Consider the following 18,580-nt stretch of genomic DNA (forward strand, 5'->3'; position numbering starts at 1 on the left):
GTTGTTAACGCAATCGTCACATTTCACTGTATGTTTGGAGGTACATGTGATACATGTATCTGAATGCTGGCTCTCAGAATCCCCTCCTGTAAGTTTCCCACCACTGATGTTTGGTTCAGTGGCTCCCTGGCCTGTCCTTGCAGCCCTTCTTATATAAAGGCATTACACTAGGCAGCTTCCAGTCCTCTGGTACATCGCCTGTGGCTAAGAAAGATACACATATCTCAATCAGGGCTCCTACATTTCCTTCCTGAGCTTTCCACAATGTCTTGGGATACACTTGGCCAGGCCCCAGAGAATAATTCACTTAGAATATAAAAGCAAGGATATAATGCTGAGGCTTTATAAAGCATTGGTCAGATTGCATGGAGTATTGTGAGCAATTTTCAGTCCCTTATCTAAGGAAGGATGTACTGACATTGGAGACGATCCAGAGGAGGTTCACCAGAGTGATCGTGGGAATGAAAGGGTTAATATAAGAGGAGCATTTGATGGCTCTGGGCCTGTACTCACTGGGTTTGGGTTGAGAAGAATGATGAGGTTTTCATCGAAACCAATGGAATATTGAAAGGCTGAGACAGAATGGATGTTGAGATGATGTTTCCTATAGTGGGGGAGCCTAGGACAGAGGGCGCTACCTCTGAATACCAGAACGTTCCATTAGATCAGAACTGAGGAGGAATTTCTTTAGCCAGAAGGTGGTGAAGCTGTGGAATTCATTGCCACAGGCAGGTGTAGAGGCCAAATCACTGGGTATATTTAGGTTCTTAGGTTCTTAGTAAGGGCATCAAAGGTTATGGGAAGATGGAAAAATGGCAGATCCATTTCCCTCTCAACCCCATTCTTCTGCCTCCTCCCTGTAACCTTTCCCACCATGACTAATCAAGGGCCTATCAACCTCTGCTGTACATATACATATATCTCCATAGCTGCCCGTGGCAACGAATTCCACCTTTTGGCTAAAGAAATGCCTCCTTATTTCTGTTTCCCACCATTGGAAACATCCTCTCCACATCCACTCTATCTAGGCCTTTCAATATGCAAAGAATTCAAAGAGATTCCATGCCCCCCCCCACCCACAAGTCTTCTAATTTCCAATGGGTAAAGGCCCAGAGCTATCATTGCTTCTTATACAATGAGCCTTTCATTCCTGGAATCATTCTTGTGAGCCTTCTCTGAATCCTGCCCAGTGCCAGCACATCCTTTCTAAGATACGGGGCCCCAGACTGCTCCCAGTACCCCAAGTGAGGCCTCAGCAGTGCTTTACAAAACCTCAGCATTATATCCTTCCTTTCGTATTCTAGTCCTCTCGAAATGAATGCTAACATCACATTTGCCTTCCTCACCACTGACCCAACCTGCAAATTAACCTTCTGGGAATCCTACACAAGGACTCCCAATTTGCCTTGTATCTCAGATTTTTGAATTTTTTTCCCTGTTTAGAAAATAGTCTACGCTTTTATTCCTTCTAACAAAGTGCATGATTATATACTTCCTGACACTGTATTCCATTTGCCACTTCTTTATCCATTCTCCTAATCTGTCTCAGTCCTTCTGCAGCCTCCCTGCTTCCTCAAAACTACCTGCCCCTCCACCTATCTTCGTATCATTTGCAAACCTGGCCACAAAGCCACCAATTCCATCATCCAAATCATTCATGTTCAACATAAAAGGAAGTGGTCCCAACACCGATCCTTACGGCACACCAATAGTCACCAGCAGCCAATCAGAAAAGACTCCCTTTATTCCCACACTTTGCCTCTTACCAATCAGCCAGTCCTCTATCCATGCTAGTATCCTTCCTGTAATACCATGAGCTCTTATCTTGTCAAGACCTTCTGAAGATCCAAGTATACAGCATCCACTGATTCTCCTTTGTCTATTCTGCTTGTTAGTTCCTCAAATAATTCTAACAGATTTGTCAGGCAGGATTTTTCCTTAAGGAAACCATGCTGGTTTTGGCCTATTTTATCATATGCCTCCAGGTACCTGAAAACATAACCTTAGCAATCGACTCCAACATCTTCCCAAACACTGAAGTCAGGCTCACAAACACAAGAAGTCCAGATGAAGGGTCTTGGCCTGAACCGTTGACTGTTTAATCTTTTCCATAGATGCTCTCTGACCTGCTGAGCTCCTCCAGCATTTTGTGTGTTGTCCCACTGAAATCCAGCTAACTGGTCTATTATTTCATTTCTTCTGTCTCGCTCCCTTCTTGAATAGTGGAGTGACATTTGCAATTTGCCCGTCCTCCAGAACCATTCCAGAATCTAGTGATTCTTGAAAGATCATGACTAATGCCTCCACAATCTCTTCAGCTACCTCTTTCAGAACCCTAGGATGTAATCCATCTGATCCAGGTGACTTATCTACCTTCAGACCAAAGCACCTTCTCCCTAGTAATAGCAACTGCCTTCACTTCTGTCCTCCAATATTGTTGAACTTCTGGCATACTGCTTGTATCTTTCACATCCACCATTTCTTTGTCTCCCTTTCCTACCTGTCAAACATCACTTTCCAGCCTCTCTTTTACTCTTTATAAATCTGAAAAACTTTTGGTATCCTCATTGATATTGTTGGCAAGCATCCCTCCCCCCCATGGCCTTTTAAAGTTGCCTTCCGATTTTTAAGAGTTTCCTAATCCTCTAACTTCCCACTAATTTTTGCTCTATTATGCACTTTCTCTTTTGCTTTGATGTTGGCTTTGATTTTCTTTGTCAGCCATGGTTGCACCATCCTGCCCTTAGAATACTACTTCTTCTTTAGGTTGTATCTATCCTGAGACTTTTGAATTGCTCCCAGAAACTTCAGCCATTGCTGCTCTGCCATCATCCCTGCTAGTGTTCCCTTCAAATCAACTTTGACCAGTTTCTCACTCATGCCTCTGTAATTCTCTTTACTCCACTTTAGATTCTCGCTTTCAAATTGCAGGGTGAATTATGATCACTGTCTCCTAAGTGTTCCTTTACCTTAAGCTCCCTATCAAATCTGGTTCATTATACAACACCCAATCTAGAATAGTTGATCCCCTAGTGGGCTCAACCACAAGCTGCTCTAAATAGCCATCTTGTAGGCATTCAGCAAATTCTCTCTCTGGATCCAGCACCAACCTGATTTTCCCAATCTACTTGCATATTGAAATCCCCATGACTATTGTAACACTGCCCTTTTGACATGCCTTTTCTAACTTCCATTGTAATTTGTAGCCCACATCCTGGCTACTGTTTGGAGGTCTGTATATATCTCCCTTCAGGGTCTTTTTATCCTTGCAGTTTGTAAACTCTACCCACAAGGATTCTATATCTTCTGGTCCTATGTCACCTCTTTTTAAGGATTTGATTTCATTTTTTACCAACAGAGACATGCCACCCCCTTTGCCTACCTGCCTGAACTTTTGATACCATGTGTATCCTTAGATGTTAAGCTCTCAACTATGATTTTCTTTCAGCCACAACTCAGTGATACCCGCCAATCTTAACTGTGATACAAGACTATCTTCTTTATTCTGTACACTGCATGCATTCAAATATAACACCTTCAGTCCTGTATCCATCACCCTTTTCAACTTTGTCCACTTTTTACACTGCAACTCATCCCACTGGCTGCAATTTTGCCTTATCATCTATCTGTCCTTCTTTTCAGTCTCAGTGCACACCGCCTCGGCATGATAACCAACAGCGCCATCCTTAGCCCTCTCACTCCGGTTCCCACCCCCCTGCCAAATTAGTTTAAGCCCTCCCCAATGGCTCTAACAAACCTGACCACAAGGGTATTGGTCCCCTTTGGGTTCACGTGTGACCCATCCCTTCTGTACAGGTCACACCTTCCACAGAAGAGACCTGTTGTAGAGGAAAGCACAGTGAGGGCTAATAACTAGTAAATAGGGATATGGATTGTGCTAATGTGGCAACAGGGATCCTCAGACAAAGCCTAGAAGTAGAGATGTGGAACGCAGTAGCCAAGTGTCAGGAACTTCAGTAATTGTGTTAAAGCATGTAGCCATTGTAGTAGAAGAAAATTGGATTTACTGTTGGACCCGTGAATTTTATTTTGTAATCACGACCTAGTTTGTTACTGAATAAAGTCCTCCTGTAGCCACCATTATGTTATCAAAGTCTAATTTTACTGGTAACCTCATCAACTGAGGATGTAAAAGCTGTCCAGTCACAAATAAGAGAAAACCTGCGGATGCTGGAAATCCAAAGCAACACACAAAAAATGCTGGAGGAACTCAGCAGGCCAGGCAGCATCTATGGAACAGAGTTCAGTTGACGTTTTGGGCCGCGGCCTTTCATCAGGGCTGGAGAAAAACAGTGGATGTAACAAATTCATGCTCAGGTAGATCAGCTTTGACTAGGCTCCTGGGGCACAGTGTTTTTTTAAAATAAATCACTCATAATTCGAACACCAACTCTGTGTGATCGCACATTTTGCTCCCTCAGACCCTTAAGGGGACCTAACTTCTCCCAGGTTACCTTTTGTCTTGAATATACTAATAGGACCTTAGTCTTATCTACTGACATTCATGCTTCTGCTTTGTGCTACCAATCAAAAACCAATTTCCCTCTCCCACATGTCCCAATACATCAGTCCCTCCAAAGCACGATGAGCAGGCCACATCGTCTCAGTTACTCATACACTCCGTAAAATGTCATTCTCTGAAATGATCTAATTTACAATAAATAAATCAATGCTAACTGATTTTCTCACCTCCCTGAGGAGCCATACCACAGAATTGACCACTCATCTCCTGAAATGTTCTTTCCGCACATTAGTTTAAAATTTACCGCTCCCTTGAAACACTCTTTTAACTCACTATTGCCAGACAACTGAATTCTCTGAAAGCAGGCCAACAATCTTGGATAAACAGACAACTTTTCAGGCCAAGAGCTTTCGTCAGGGTGTTCTGATCAAGGGTCTCAGCTAGAAATGTTGACCGTTTATTCCTCTCCATAGATGCTGCCTGACCTGCTGAGTTCCTCTGTGTGTTACTCTGGATTTCCAGTATCTGCGGAAGTTCCTGTGCTTACAGCGATCTTGGAGATTCCTGGGAACGTACAACATGGGAGCAAGCCTTTAGGCCCTCTGTGACAACCAGTGCAGAACCATCCATATACAGTAATCCCTTCTTCCTGCTCTGCACATTAGTGAGACTGGGGGACCGCTTTGTCGAGCACCTTCGCTCCAGGAGAATCTCCCAGTTGGCCATTTTTAACTTGACTTCCTATTCTCATTCCGACATATTGGCCCATGAGCTCCTCTACTGCCATGATGAGGCCACTCTCAGGTTCGAGGTGCGCCACCTCATTTTCAGTCTGAGTAGCCTCCAACTCAGTGGTGTGAACTTCACTTCACAGTGCCTAATCAACCTACCAGCCAGCAAAGCTTTGGGAATGTGGGAAGAAAGTGGAGCACACAGGTCACAGGGAGAGGGATCTCTTGCAGGATGTTAGGGATAAATTTGTCCCGGTGAGGAGGATAAAGAATGGTAGGGTGAAGGAACCATGGGTGACAAGTGAGGTGGAAAATCTAGTCAGGTGGAAGAAGGCAGCATACATGAGGTTAGGAAGCAAGGATCAGGTGGGTCTACTGAGGAATATAGGGTAGCAAGAAAGAAGCTTAAGAAGGGGCTGAGAAGAGCAAGAAGGGAGCATGAGAAGGCCTTGGCGAGTAGGGTAAAGGAAAACCCCAAGGCATTCTTCAATTATGTGAAGAACAAAAGGATGACAGGAGTGAAGGTAGGACCGATTAGAGATAAAGGTGGGAAGATGTGTCTGGAGTTTGTGGAGATGAGCGAGGCCCTCAATGAATACTTCTCTTCGGTATGCACCAATGAGAGGGAACTTGATGACGGTGAGGACAATATGAGTGAGGTTGATGTTCTGGAGCATGTTGATATTAAGGGAGAGGAGGTGTTGGAGTTGTTAAAATACATTAGGACAGACAAGTCCCCAGGCCCTGACGGAATATTCCCCAGGCTGCTCCACGAGGCAAGGGAAGAGATTGCTGAGCCTCTGGCTAGGATCTTTATGTCCTTGTTGTCTACGGGAATGGTACCGGAGGATAGGAGGGAGGCGAATGTTGTCCCCTTGTTCAAAAAAGGTAGTAGGGATAGTCTAGGTAATTATAGACCAGTAAGCCTTACGTCTGTGGTGGGAAAGCTGTTGGAAAAGATTCTTAGAGATAGGATCTATGGGCATTTAGAGAATCATGATCTGATCAGGGACAGTCAGCATGACTTTGTGAAGGGCAGATTGTGTCTAACATGCCTGATAGAGTTCTTTGAGGAGGTGACCAGGCATATAGATGAGGGTAGTGCAGTGGATGTGATCTATATGGATTTTAGTAAGGCATTTGACAAGGTTTCACACGGTAGGCTTATTCAGAAAGTCAGGAGGCACGGGATCCATGGAAGTTTGGCCAGGTGGATTCAGAATTGGCTTGTTTTTAGAAAGCAAAGGGTCGTGTTGGAGGGACTACATTCAGATTGGAGAGTTGTGACTAGTGGTGTCCCACAAGGATCGGTTCTGGGACCTCTACTTTTTGTGATTTTTATTAACAACCTGGATGTAGGGGTAGAAGGGTGGGTTGGCAAGTTTGCAGATGGCACAAAGGTTGGTGGTGTTGCAGATAGTGTAGAGGATTGTCAAAGATTGCAGAGAGATATTGGCAGGATACAGAAGTGGGCTGAGAAGTGGCAGATGGAGTTCAACCTGGAGAAGTGTGAGGTGGTACACTTTGGAAGGACAAACTCCAAGGCAGAGTACAAAGTAAATGGCAGGATACTTGGTAGTGTGGAGGATCAGAGGGATCTGGGGGTACATGTCCACAGATCCCTGGAAGTTGCCTCACTGGTAGATAGGGTAGTTAAGAAAGCTTATGGGGTGTTAACCTTCATAAGTCGAGGGATGGAATTTAAGAGTCGCGAGGTAATAATGCAGCTCTATAAAACTCTGGTTAGGCCGCACATGGAGTACTGTGTCCAGTTCCGGTCGCCTCACTATAGGAAGGATGTGGAAGCATTGGAAAGGGTACAGAGGAGATTTACTGGATGCTGCCTGGTTTAGAGAGTATGCATTATGATCAGAGTTTAAGGGAGCTAGGGCTTTACTCTTTGGAGAAAAGGAGGATGAGAGGAGACATGATAGAGGTATACAAGATAGTAAGAGGAATAGATAGAGTGGATAGCCAGTGCCTCTTCCCCAGGGCTCCACTGCTCAGTACAAGAGGACATGGCTTTAAGGTAAGGGGTGGGAAGTTCAAGGGGGATATTAGAGGAAGGTTTTTTACTCAGAGAGTGGTTGGTGCATGGAATGCACTGCCTGAGTCAGTGGTGGAGGTAGATACGCTAGTGAAATTTAAGAGACTACTAGACAGGTATATGAAGGAATTTGAGGTGGGGGTTTATATGGGGGGCAGGGTTTATGGGTTGAAGGGCCTGTACTGTTCTATGTTCTATGTACAAACTCCACTAAATCAGTGCCCGGGGTTAGGGTTGATGGAGCTGTGATTCCACCCAAGGTCCATGAACCAGTCCTCCTCACAGTATCAGAGGTGGAGAGGGTCCTTGGTGCTGGTTTCAGGCCCAGCACATAAGTGGAATTACAAACGTAACTCTCGCTTTGGCTAGCGGCTTAATATAGGGGTTGATAGTCTCCCGGCCCAGCCAAACTTAAGAAATCTCGTTTGGGTGGATGCTGCACGGTGTCCCCTGTTACAAATCAGTACCCCGAAATAACAAACAGTGCACAATATGCGATGAAATGATTAAGCTTCATAATCCTTACTTTGACTATATGGTTAGTAAAGAAAATAGAAGAAAAGAAAAAGGGCTCATTCTCATGAAACAGTCTAATGTGTAACGTTGGAGCTCACTGATAAGGTCGTTCGTCCACCATCGACCTCCTCCGATCGTCACTGACCTTCGGACCCTCGCTCCAAGTCCACTCCGTCTGAGGTCTAACAACTCTCTCCATTCGGGTCTTCTCTCCTCATCTCTCCCCGGCAAAAGACCACGAAAATCTCTCTTCCAGACTTACATGAAAGAACATCAGCATTCCAAACCCCATTATCTCTAGTCATAACTCAAACATTGCTGCTACAGAGAAACCATTACGTTATCAGTGAAACCTTACAGCATGTTACACAGGAGTAAAACCTTACAGTATGTTGCACAAAGAAAGTACAGCAGCACCTCTACTTCCTTAGGAGTTTGCGAAGGTTCAGCGTGACATCTAAAACTCTTGACAAACTTCTATATAAATGTGTGGAGGAGAGTATATCGACTGGCTGCATCACAGCCTAGTGTGAAAACAGCAATGCCCTTGAATGGAAAATCTACAAAAAGTAGTGGGACAGCCCAGTCCATCATGGCTAAAGCCCCCCCTCCCCACCATCAAGAACATCTACACCGAGCGTTGATGCAGGAAAGCAGCATCCCCACCACCCAGGTCACGCTCTCTTCTCGCTGCTGCCAGGAGAAGCAGGTACAGGAGACTCAGGACCCACACCACCAGGTTCAGGAACAGTTATTATCCCTCAACCATCAGGCTCTTGAACCAAAAGGGATAACTTTCCTCAGCTTCACTTGAATTGAATTGAATTAACATTATTTCTTACATCCCTAACATACATGAGGAATAAAAATCTTTACATTATGTCTCCACCTGAAAGTGCAATGTGCAAATTATAGTAATTTGTAATAAATAGTATGTATAACAGGACTGTCAATATAGCATAGAAATACAATTGTGTCAGCGTGAATTGATCAGTCTGTTGGTCTGGTGGAAGAAGCTGTCCCGGAGCCTGTTGGTTCTGGCTTTTATGCTGCGGTACCGTTTCCCGGATGGTAGCAGCTGGAACAGTTTGTGGTTGGGGTAACTCAGGTCCCCAATGATCCTTCAGGCCTTTTTTACATACCTGTCTTTGTAAATGTCCTGAATCTTGGGAAAATCACATTTACAGATGCGCTGGGTTATCCGCACCACTCTCTGCAGAGTCCTGCGATTGAGGGCAGTACAGTTCCCATACCAGGCAGTGATGCAGCCAGTCAGGATGCTCTCAACTGTGCCCCTGTAGAAAGTTCTTGGGAGTTGGGGACTCGTGCCAAACTTCAACCGTCCTGAGGTGAAAGAGGCACTTTTGTGCTTTTTTACACCACACAACCAGTATGTACAGATCATGAGAGATCTTCAGTTATGTATTATATACTGAGGAACTTGAAGCTGTTCACCCTCTCAACCCCAGATCCATTGATCTCAATAGAGTTCAGCCTGTCTCCATTTCTCCTGTTGTTCACAACCAGCTCCTTTGTTTTTGCGACATTGAGGGAAGAGGTTATTTTCTTGACACCACTGTGTCAGGGTGATGACTTCTTCTCTGTAGGCTGCCTCATTATTATTTGAAATAAGGCCAATCAATGTAGTATCATTAGCAAATTTAATTAGCAGATTGGATCTGTGTGGTGGCAACACAGTCATGGGTATACAGAGAGTAAAGAAGGGGCTTAGTACACAGCCCTGAGGGGCACCTGTGTTGAGGGTCAGACGGGCAGAGGTGAGGGAGCCCACTCTTACCATCTGCCAGCGATCTGACAGGAAGTCCAGGATAAAGCTACACAAGGCAGGGTGAAGGCCAAGGTCTCTGAGCTTCTTGTTGAGCCCGGAGGGAATTATGATCTTGAATGCTGAACTGTAGTCCAAGAACAGCATTCTCACATAAGCATCCTTCTTCTCCAGATGTATAAGGATGGCGTGTAGAGCTGTGGTATTCTGTCGATCGGTTGTGTCAGTAGGCGAGCTGTAGGGGGTCCACTATGGGTGATAGCAAGCTGCAGATGTTGTCCTTGACCAGCCTCTCAAAGCATTTGCTTATTATTGAGATGAGTGCACAGGACGCCAGTCATTCAGACATGTTACCTTGGTCTCTTTAGGTACAGGGACAATGGTGGATGTTTTGAAGCAAGAGGGCACTCTACACTGGGAGAGGGAGAGATTAAAAATGTCTGTAAACACACCTGCCAGTTGTGTCACGCACATCCCGAGTACCTGCCCTGGGATACCAACTGGTCCCGCAGCCTTTCGACTGTCCCCTCATTGGAAACACCTGCGTACTTCAGCCTCAGGAATGACCAAGGAGCAGGTCGCTGTGGCAGCTCTTCTCAGGGGCTCAGTGTTGGTGATATTGAACCAAGCGTAAAATAGATTTATCTCATCTGTGAGAGAGGCAGCGATGTAGGCAGCACCACTGTGCTTAGCTTTGAAGTCTGTGCTGGTGTGCAGACCTTGCCATAAGCTGCGTGTTTTGTTGGTGAAGAGTTGTGTCTGGATCTTGTCCCTGTATTGTCATTTCACTGCCTTGATGACCTTGCGCAGATTGTAGCTGCATCTCTTGAGCTCCTGTTGGTTACCGGCTATGTAAGCTCTGTCTCGTGCGGTAAGTGCTGCTTGCATGGAACTGTTGATCCAGGGTTTCTGATTTGGATAGATCCTGACTGATCTCTGAGGGACAACATCCTCGATGCACTTCTGGATGAAGCTTGTGACCCCTTTCGTGAACCCAGAGACATCCTCATCACGAAAAACATTCCAGTTGATGTCATCAAAGCAGTTCTGTAGCATTGAGACAGATTGGTTGGACCAACAGTGGACGGTTTTAACTATGGCTTCCTCTTGTTTTAGCTTCTGCCTGTACATCGGCTGAAGCAAGATGGAGGAGTCTGCCCCATCATTGAAAGGCTCTCACAGCCAATTGACTCACTTTCAAGGACTCTTCATCTCATGTTCTTGATATTTATTGTTATTTGTTTATTATTATTATTTCTCTCTTTTTGTATTTGCACAGTTGTTTGTCTTTTGCACTCTGATTGAACACCTAAGTTGGTGTGGTCTTTCATTGATTCTATTATGGCTGTTATTCTATCTTGGATTTATTGAGTATGCCTGCAAGAAAATGAATCTCAGCATTGTATATGTTGACATGTATAAGAACATAAGAAATCGGAGCAGGAGTGGGCCATCCAGCCCTTCGATCCTGCTCCTCCATTCAATAAGATCATGGCTGATCTGGCCATGGACTCATTTCCACCTACCTGCCTTTCCACCATAGCCCTTAATTCCCTAACTATGCAAAAATCTATCCAACGTTGTCTTAAATATATTTACTGAGGTAGCCTCCGCTGCTTCATTGGGCAGAGAATTCCACAGATTCACCACTCTCTGGGAAAATCAGTTCCTCCTCATCTTCATCCTAGATCTACTCCCCTGAATCTTGAGACTATGTCCCCTAGTTCTAGTCTCACCTACCAGTGGAAATAACTTTCTTGCCTCTATCTTATCTATCCCCTTCATAATTTTATATTTTGTGATAAGATCTCCTCTCATTTTTCTGAATTCCAGTGAGTACAGTCCCAGGCGACTCAGTCTCTCCTCATCGTCTAACCCCCTCATCTCTGGAATCAACCTAGTGAATCTCCTCTGCACCGTCTCCAAAGCCGGTATATCCTTCTTCAAGTACGGAGACCAGAACTGCACACAGTCCTCCAGGAGCAGCCTCACCAGTACCCTGTATAGTCGCAGCATGACCTCCCTGCTCTTAAATTCAATCCCTCTAGTGAAGAAGGCCAACACTCCATTTGCCTTCTTGATAGCCTGCTGCACCTGCAAACCAACCTTTTGTGATTCATGCCAAGCACTCCCAAGTCCCTCTGCACAGCAAGCATGCTGCAATTTTTACCATTTAATGATCTGCTCTTTCATTGTTCCTTCCAAAGTAGATGGCCTCACATTTACCAACGTTGTACTCCATCTGCCAGACCCTGGCCCACTCACTTATCTATATCTCTCCGCATACTCTCCATATCTTCTGCACAATTTGCTTTTCTGCTTAATTTAGTGTCATCAGCAAACTTAGATACACTGCGCTCGCTACCTCTTCGAGATCATCAATGTATATCGTGAACAGTTGCAGGCCCAGCACTGACCCCTATGGTACAACGTTCAGCACTGTTTGCCAACCAGAATAACATGCATGTATCCCAACTCTGATTTCTATAAGTTAACCAACCCTCTATCCAAGCTAATACAGCACCCCAATTCTATGCATCCTTATCTTATGGATGTCTTTTATGTGGCACCTTATTGAATGCCTTAGAACATAGAACATAGAAAACCTACAGCACAATACAGGCCCTTTGGCCCACAAAGCTGTGCCAAACATGTCCTTACCTTAGAACTACCTAGGCTTTACCCATAGCCCTCTATTTTTCTAAGCTCCATGTACCTATCCAGAAGCCTCTTAAAAGACCCTATCATTTCCGCCTCCACCACCGTCACCGGCAGCCCATTCCACACACTCACCACTCTCTGTGTAAAAGAACTCACCCCTGACATCTCCTCTGTACCTACTTCCAAGCATCTTAAAACTATACCCTCTTGTGCTAGCCATTTCAGCCCTGGGAAAAAGCCTCTGACTATAACATGAGGGGGAACTTCTTTACTCAGAGAGTGGTAGCTGTGTGGAACGAGCTTCCAGCAGAAGTGGTTGAGGCAGGTTCGATGTCGTTTAAAGTTAACTTGGATAGATATATGGACAGGAAGGGAATGGAGGGTTATGGACCGAGTGCAGATTGGTGGGACTAGATGACAGTAAGAGTTCAGCATGGACTAGAAGGGCCGAGATGGCCTGTTTCCGTGCTGTAATTGTTATATGGTTATATCCACATGATCAATGCCTCTCATTATCTCGTTAAGTGGCAGATACATTCAGGACTTTTAAGAAACTCCTAGATAGGCGCATGGATGAAAGAAAAATGGAGGGCTACGTGGGAGAGAAGGGTTAAATTCGAAGTCAAATTCAAAGTAAGTTTACATAAACTGTATGTCACCATACGCTACCTCGAGATCCATTTACTTGCAGGCATTTATAGGAAAATAAAGAAATAGAATTTATGAAAACTATACATAAAGACTGATAAAATAAGCAATGTGCAAAAAAGACAAATTGTGCAAAAAAATACTGAGAACATGATTTGTAGAGTCCTTGGAAGTGAGTGCATAGTTTCAAAGTGCTGTTATCATCAACGAATGTATAAATTATACAACCTTGAGATTTGCTTGCGTACAGGCAGTCGCAAAGCAAGAAACCCAAAAGAACCCAATTAAAAAAAAAGACCAACCCCTCCCCCCCAGTGCCCACAGAGAAAGAGAAAGAACACATAAAACAAGTTATATAAACAATAGGATAGAGCAGCAACAACAAATAGTGTCCTTAGATCCAAATCTCTGGAGCAGCCCGGAGTAGGCCCAAAGCCTCCATATTCAACTCATCATATTAGCGAGGTAAGTTGCCACAAAGTTCGCAGACATGAAGCACGGCAACCAGGGGCAGTCTTACAGCCTCAGCGTCGTGGAGAGAGAAGCCCCCAGACTACCTGGTGTTTAAATTGTCCAAACCTCGCACTACCACCAGCGAATCACTCTGGGCCTCGATTTCTCTGCGGAAGGAGCCATTCTCGACCTCTCCAAATTGGCTCGGTGCCCAGAGAGATCCAAGCTCATCCGACTCTCAACACCATGCCTTTCCAGTCGATATGGGCCGGCATTTTGATTGTCAAAACAACGGATTGTACCTCGCGTTAGGTCCCAGGCCTCACCGCAGAGAATTGCTTCAAGCCTTGAATAAGCTGCCCATTGATTTGCTTCAGACCTCGATTTCACTGCTGAAGAAACCGTTCTCAACCTTTCCAAATCAGCTCGGCGCTAACAGTGATCCACCCTTGTACCCAGGTTAGTTGGACAGGCCTCAGAACTCCTCTGTCTCATCTTCTCCCCTCCGAATCGTTCACTCTAACCAGCACGGCTCCAACTCCAAGTGCGTCAATTTGGCAGTGCACCAGCAGGGGACATCCCATTTTGGTGGTGCTGAGGAAGCAATGCGATTGCAGCAGGACTTAGGCAAATTGGAAGAATGGGCAAAAAAGTGGCAGATGGAATAGTGTTGGGAAACGAATGACAATACATTTTGATAAAAGGAACAATAGTGCAGACTATTATCTGAATGGGGAGAAGTTTCAAACATCAGAGGTGCAGAGGGACTTGGGAATCCTTGTGCAAGACTCCCAGAAGTTTAATTTACAGGTTAAGTCCGTGGTAAAGAAGGCAAATGCAATTTTGGCATTTATTCCAAGGGGAATAGAATATAAAAACAAGGAGGTAATGCTGAGTCTTTATAAGACACTAGTCAGACTGCACTTGGAGTATTGTCAACAGTTTTGGGCCCCATATCTCAGAAAGGATGCGTTGTCATTGGAGAGAGTCCAGAGGAGGTTCACAAGGATGATTCCAGGAATGAAGGGGTTAACATATGAGGAGTGTTTGTCAGCTTTGGGCCTGTACTCCCTGGAATTTAGAAGAATGTGGGAGGATTTCATTGAAACCTTCTGAATGTTGAAAGGACTGGATAGGGTGGATGTGAAGAGGATGTTTCCTATGGTGGGGGTATCCAGAACTAGAGGGCACAGCCTCAAGGTTAAGGGGTGACATTTTAGAACAGAGGTAAGGAGGAATTTTTTTAGCCAGAGTAGTGAATCTGTGGAATGCTCTGCCACAGACTGTGGTGGAGGCCAAGTCCATGCGTATATTTAAGGTAGAAGTTGATAGTTTCCTGATTGGTCAGGGCATCAAAGGATATGGCAAGAAGGCAGGTAAATGGGGTGGAGTGGGTGTTGTGATTCTTTGGGTCTCCAAGGCAAAGATTCTGGACACACAGTTTTAACAATAAGGAGTTTACTTACAAGGGGAGAAGAGCTTGGAGACAACACAAGCGGCTACAATATTCGTACAAATGCGCTTAGAATAGACGAGTGTGGGAAAAGTCGGGTCGGCAGTACAATAGACGGGAAAACGTTGTGGGGACAGAATATAGGTACATATACAAGCAAGGGAAAAGTAACTACGATATCTGCCACCCCTTGACTATGGGCAGGCACGGCTCTCTGCTACAGGGACAACAATAAACGCTCCCAAAACCCTATTCATTGCACAGCTCACCACGTGTCTCCAGCGCCGTTTTGGTGGTCCTGCGAGGATGGCAAAAAAGAGAGCAAGCCAAGCATATGTTGCACCCTTTATAGGTCAGGGGACTGGAGGGTCCAGCCCAGGTGATTCACCCGGGGGGCCAACGGCTTGGTGCTAGACGGGTTAATCCAATTACGGTGGCCAGTGGTTAAGTGTGCATTGATTAGTTGGGAGGGGTGAAATGTTGAAATGTTGACTGGCATGTGGTGTGCCTTCCGACCAGGTAGAGGGCAGCGCTGAGCTGTGACAGGCACGGCTCTCTGGATACAGTGGGATCGGGATCAGCCGTGATGGAATGGGCTGAATGGCCTAATTCTGCTCCTATGTCTTACAGTCTTAAACTGGACAATAGTTTGTGAAATCCGTGCAGAGTTGTGGTGAGTGAAGTTATCCATGCTGGTTCAGGAGCCTGATGGCTGTAGGGTTCTTGAATTGCAGGAAATGCTGGAGAAACTGAGCAGGTCAGGCAATATCTATGGAAATGGAAGAACCCTCCATGTTTTGGGCTGAGAGCTTCCATCAGGACTGGAAAGGAAGGGGGGGGGAGGTGGTGGAAAGGAGCTGGAATAAGAAGATGGGTGGAGACCGTAAGACCATTAGGTATAGGAGCAGAATTAGGCCATTTGGTCCATCGAGTCTGCTCTGCCATTTCATCATGGTTGATCCGTTTCTTCCTCAGCCCCAATCTCCTGCCTTCTCCTTGCATCCCTTCATGCCCTGACCAAACAAGAATCTATTAACCTCTGTCTTAAATATACCCAAAGACTTGGCCTCCACATCAGCCTGTGGCAATGAATTCCACAGATTCACCACTCTGCTAAAGAAATTGCTCCTCATCTCCGTTCTAAATGGACGTCCCTCTATTCTGAGGCTGTGCCTCTGTCTGGTCTTAAACACCCCTTGGAGAGGGGAAGGAGTACAAGCTGACAGGTGATGGTTGAAGCCAGGTGAGGGGGAAGGTGGGTGGGGGGAGAATGAAGCTAGAAGCTGGGGGTTGATAGCAGTTGATGTTGGAGTAGATTAAAAAGTCGGCACAAAATGGTGTGTCATAGGGCCTGCACTGGGCTATAATGTTCTATATGCTGATAGGCAGGCTCTCAAGGTGAGGATTTTATCTAAGGATTTAGCATGGAAAGGAGTTGTCAAGCTTTCAGATAAGACACAATGGTAGGTGACGGTGTTACTTATTTCTAGCTGCAGAGAGTAAGTGGATTGTTATCATGGCTATTGTGTAGGGGCAAAATAACAAGTGACTGACAGTTAGTTCACTCTTCAGTTGGCTCCCTATTTTTCAATTCTCTTCTGACGGACTGGCGGAGTATGAGAAATCTGAATCAGAGCACCAGCCACAGATTTACACGAACCCTGCACCTTGACCACGCAGGAAAGGTCTTTGAAGAACATCGCTTCCCTTCACGGCAGGGTGGCCGGAACCATCTTGCTTACACAGACGAGATAACAATTCGAGGAATGCACACCGAGTAAGGGACAATTACTTCACCAACTTCAAAGTATCGTCGGTTGTTTGGGAAGTGGGAGCAGTCAGAGAAGACCCACGTGGTCAGGGAAAGAACATACAAACTCCTTACTGACCGTGGTGGGAATTGAACCCTGATCTCATGGCTTCCTCCAATGCTTCATCGATCAGGGATCAGCGATGGGGGTTCAATTCCCAATGCTGTCTCGAGGGAGCTTGTAGATTCACCCCGTGACTGTGTGGGTTTCGCTGAGTGCTCCAGCTCCCCTCCACATTCCAGAGATGTACGGGTTAGCGTTAGTAAGTTGTGGGCATGCTATGTTGGCACCGGAAGCACGATTTCCCTCAGCACATCCTCAGACTGCGTTGGCCGATGACACCAAGGGACACTTTTCACTGAATTGTTTCGATTCACAGGTGACAAATAAAGCTCACCTCTAGAAATCTTTAAAAAACTACTTTGCAACCCAATGGTACGAGCATTGGATTTATTTGAGATTGGGGTTCTGGTGTTGGGACCACTTGTTTTTATGCCCCCGGTAAGCCTCAGGGTTGCTCGGCTCGCTGTCGTCTAGGGGAAACAGCCCTCAGCCTCGCCAAACTGGGTAATTAAGTTTGTGTGGATGCTGTGTGATGTACCCCACCCCGCCAAATAACAGACAATACACCATATTCAATTAAATGAATTACAATTTATAGATATTACTGGAACTATGTAATTAATAGAGATAAAATATAAAAGGAAAATAAAAGGTGCCACACTTATCAAAGTTCAATCTCTTCGTGCACAAACAGTTGGAGCTCTAGTAATGATCCTCTCTTCACCATTCGATCCCCTCTGACCACCTCGACCTGCCGCCTAGGACCAACCACGGTGGTCGACCAGACGCTCCACACGAGTCTGTCTTCGTCTCCTCTCCTCGCTGAAGACCCCGGACCTCAGACTTGGGGTCCGCCCCGTCAGCCAGCTCACAGCACCGCATCCACTCTCTCTCTCCTCATCGCGCCTTCTGCCCAAAAACCCGCGCATCACAATAGTTTACAGACACACAAAAAAAGAATAACATCTATCCCAATTGGTTAACAAATGGATACAATCCTCCTTATCGGTAATATAACCCAAACAAGCTGCTAGAAAGAGAACCACTGTCTCAGCATTTAACATCACAGAGAAGCCATTTTAATTATAACATAACAAAGAAGCCATTTTAATTAGCCTACACAGTAACATAAAAGAAGAAACCCCTCACATGTATATAAATGTTTTAGATGATCAAATAAATTACTTTGTTTTCAAGTTTGCAGATGATATGAAGATTGGTGAAGGGGCAGGTAGTGTTGAGGAAATGGGTAGGATGCAGAAGGACTTAGACAGATTAAGAGAATGGGCAAGGAAAGGGCAAATGAAATACAATGTTGGAAAATGCATGGTCATGCACTTTGGTAGTAGAAATAAATGTGCACACTACTTTCTAAATGGGGAGAAAATCCAGGAATCTGAGATGCAGAGGGACTTGGGAGTCCTTGTGCAAAACACCCTGAAGGTTAATTTGCAGGTTGAGTCGGTGGTGAGGAAGGCAAATGCCATGTTGGAATTCATTTCAAGAGGTCTAGAATACAAGAGAAAGGATGTGATGCTGAGGCATAATAAGGCACTGGTGAGGCCTCACCTTGAGTATTGTGAACAGTTTTGGGCCCCTTGTGCTGGCATTGGTGAGAGGGTCCAGAGGAGGTTCACAAGGATGATTCCAGGAATGAAAGGGTTATCATACGAGGAATGCTTGATGGCTCTGGGTCTGTACTCGCTGGAATTCAGAAGGATGGGTGGGGGGGGCGCAGAATCTCATTGAAACCTTTCAAATGTTGAAAGCCCCAGACAGAGTAGATGTGGAAACATGGTGGGAGAGTCTAGGGCAAGAGGGCACAGCCTCAGGATAGAGGGGTGCCCTTTCAAAACAGAGATGCGGAGAAACTTCTATAGCCAAAGGGCGGTGAATTTGTGGAATTTGTTGCCACGTGCATCTGAGGA

General features: G+C 45.4%; 1 protein-coding gene across 5 annotated transcripts in view; it reads left to right on the forward strand.

Annotated features, from left to right (window-relative positions):
• Positions 1–18,580, forward strand: part of sec22c (SEC22 homolog C, vesicle trafficking protein) — a 106,780-nt gene that overhangs the window by 74,911 nt on the left and 13,289 nt on the right. The window contains exon 7 of one of the 5 annotated variants that reach the window (XM_072254188.1): positions 12,750–12,830. The exons of 3 other annotated variants lie outside the window; for them this stretch is intronic. In XM_072254188.1, coding sequence (XP_072110289.1) covers positions 12,750–12,785 — 36 coding nt within the window. In that variant the 3' untranslated portion in view covers positions 12,786–12,830. Of the gene's footprint in view, positions 1–4,956; positions 7,433–12,749; positions 12,831–18,580 lie in introns of those variants that run through there. One more of the 5 variants, XM_072254186.1, reaches the window with a different exon arrangement.

This window comes from Mobula birostris, chromosome 3 (assembly GCF_030028105.1).
Source record: "Mobula birostris isolate sMobBir1 chromosome 3, sMobBir1.hap1, whole genome shotgun sequence".
In the NCBI taxonomy this organism is placed as follows: domain Eukaryota; kingdom Metazoa; phylum Chordata; class Chondrichthyes; order Myliobatiformes; family Myliobatidae; genus Mobula; species Mobula birostris.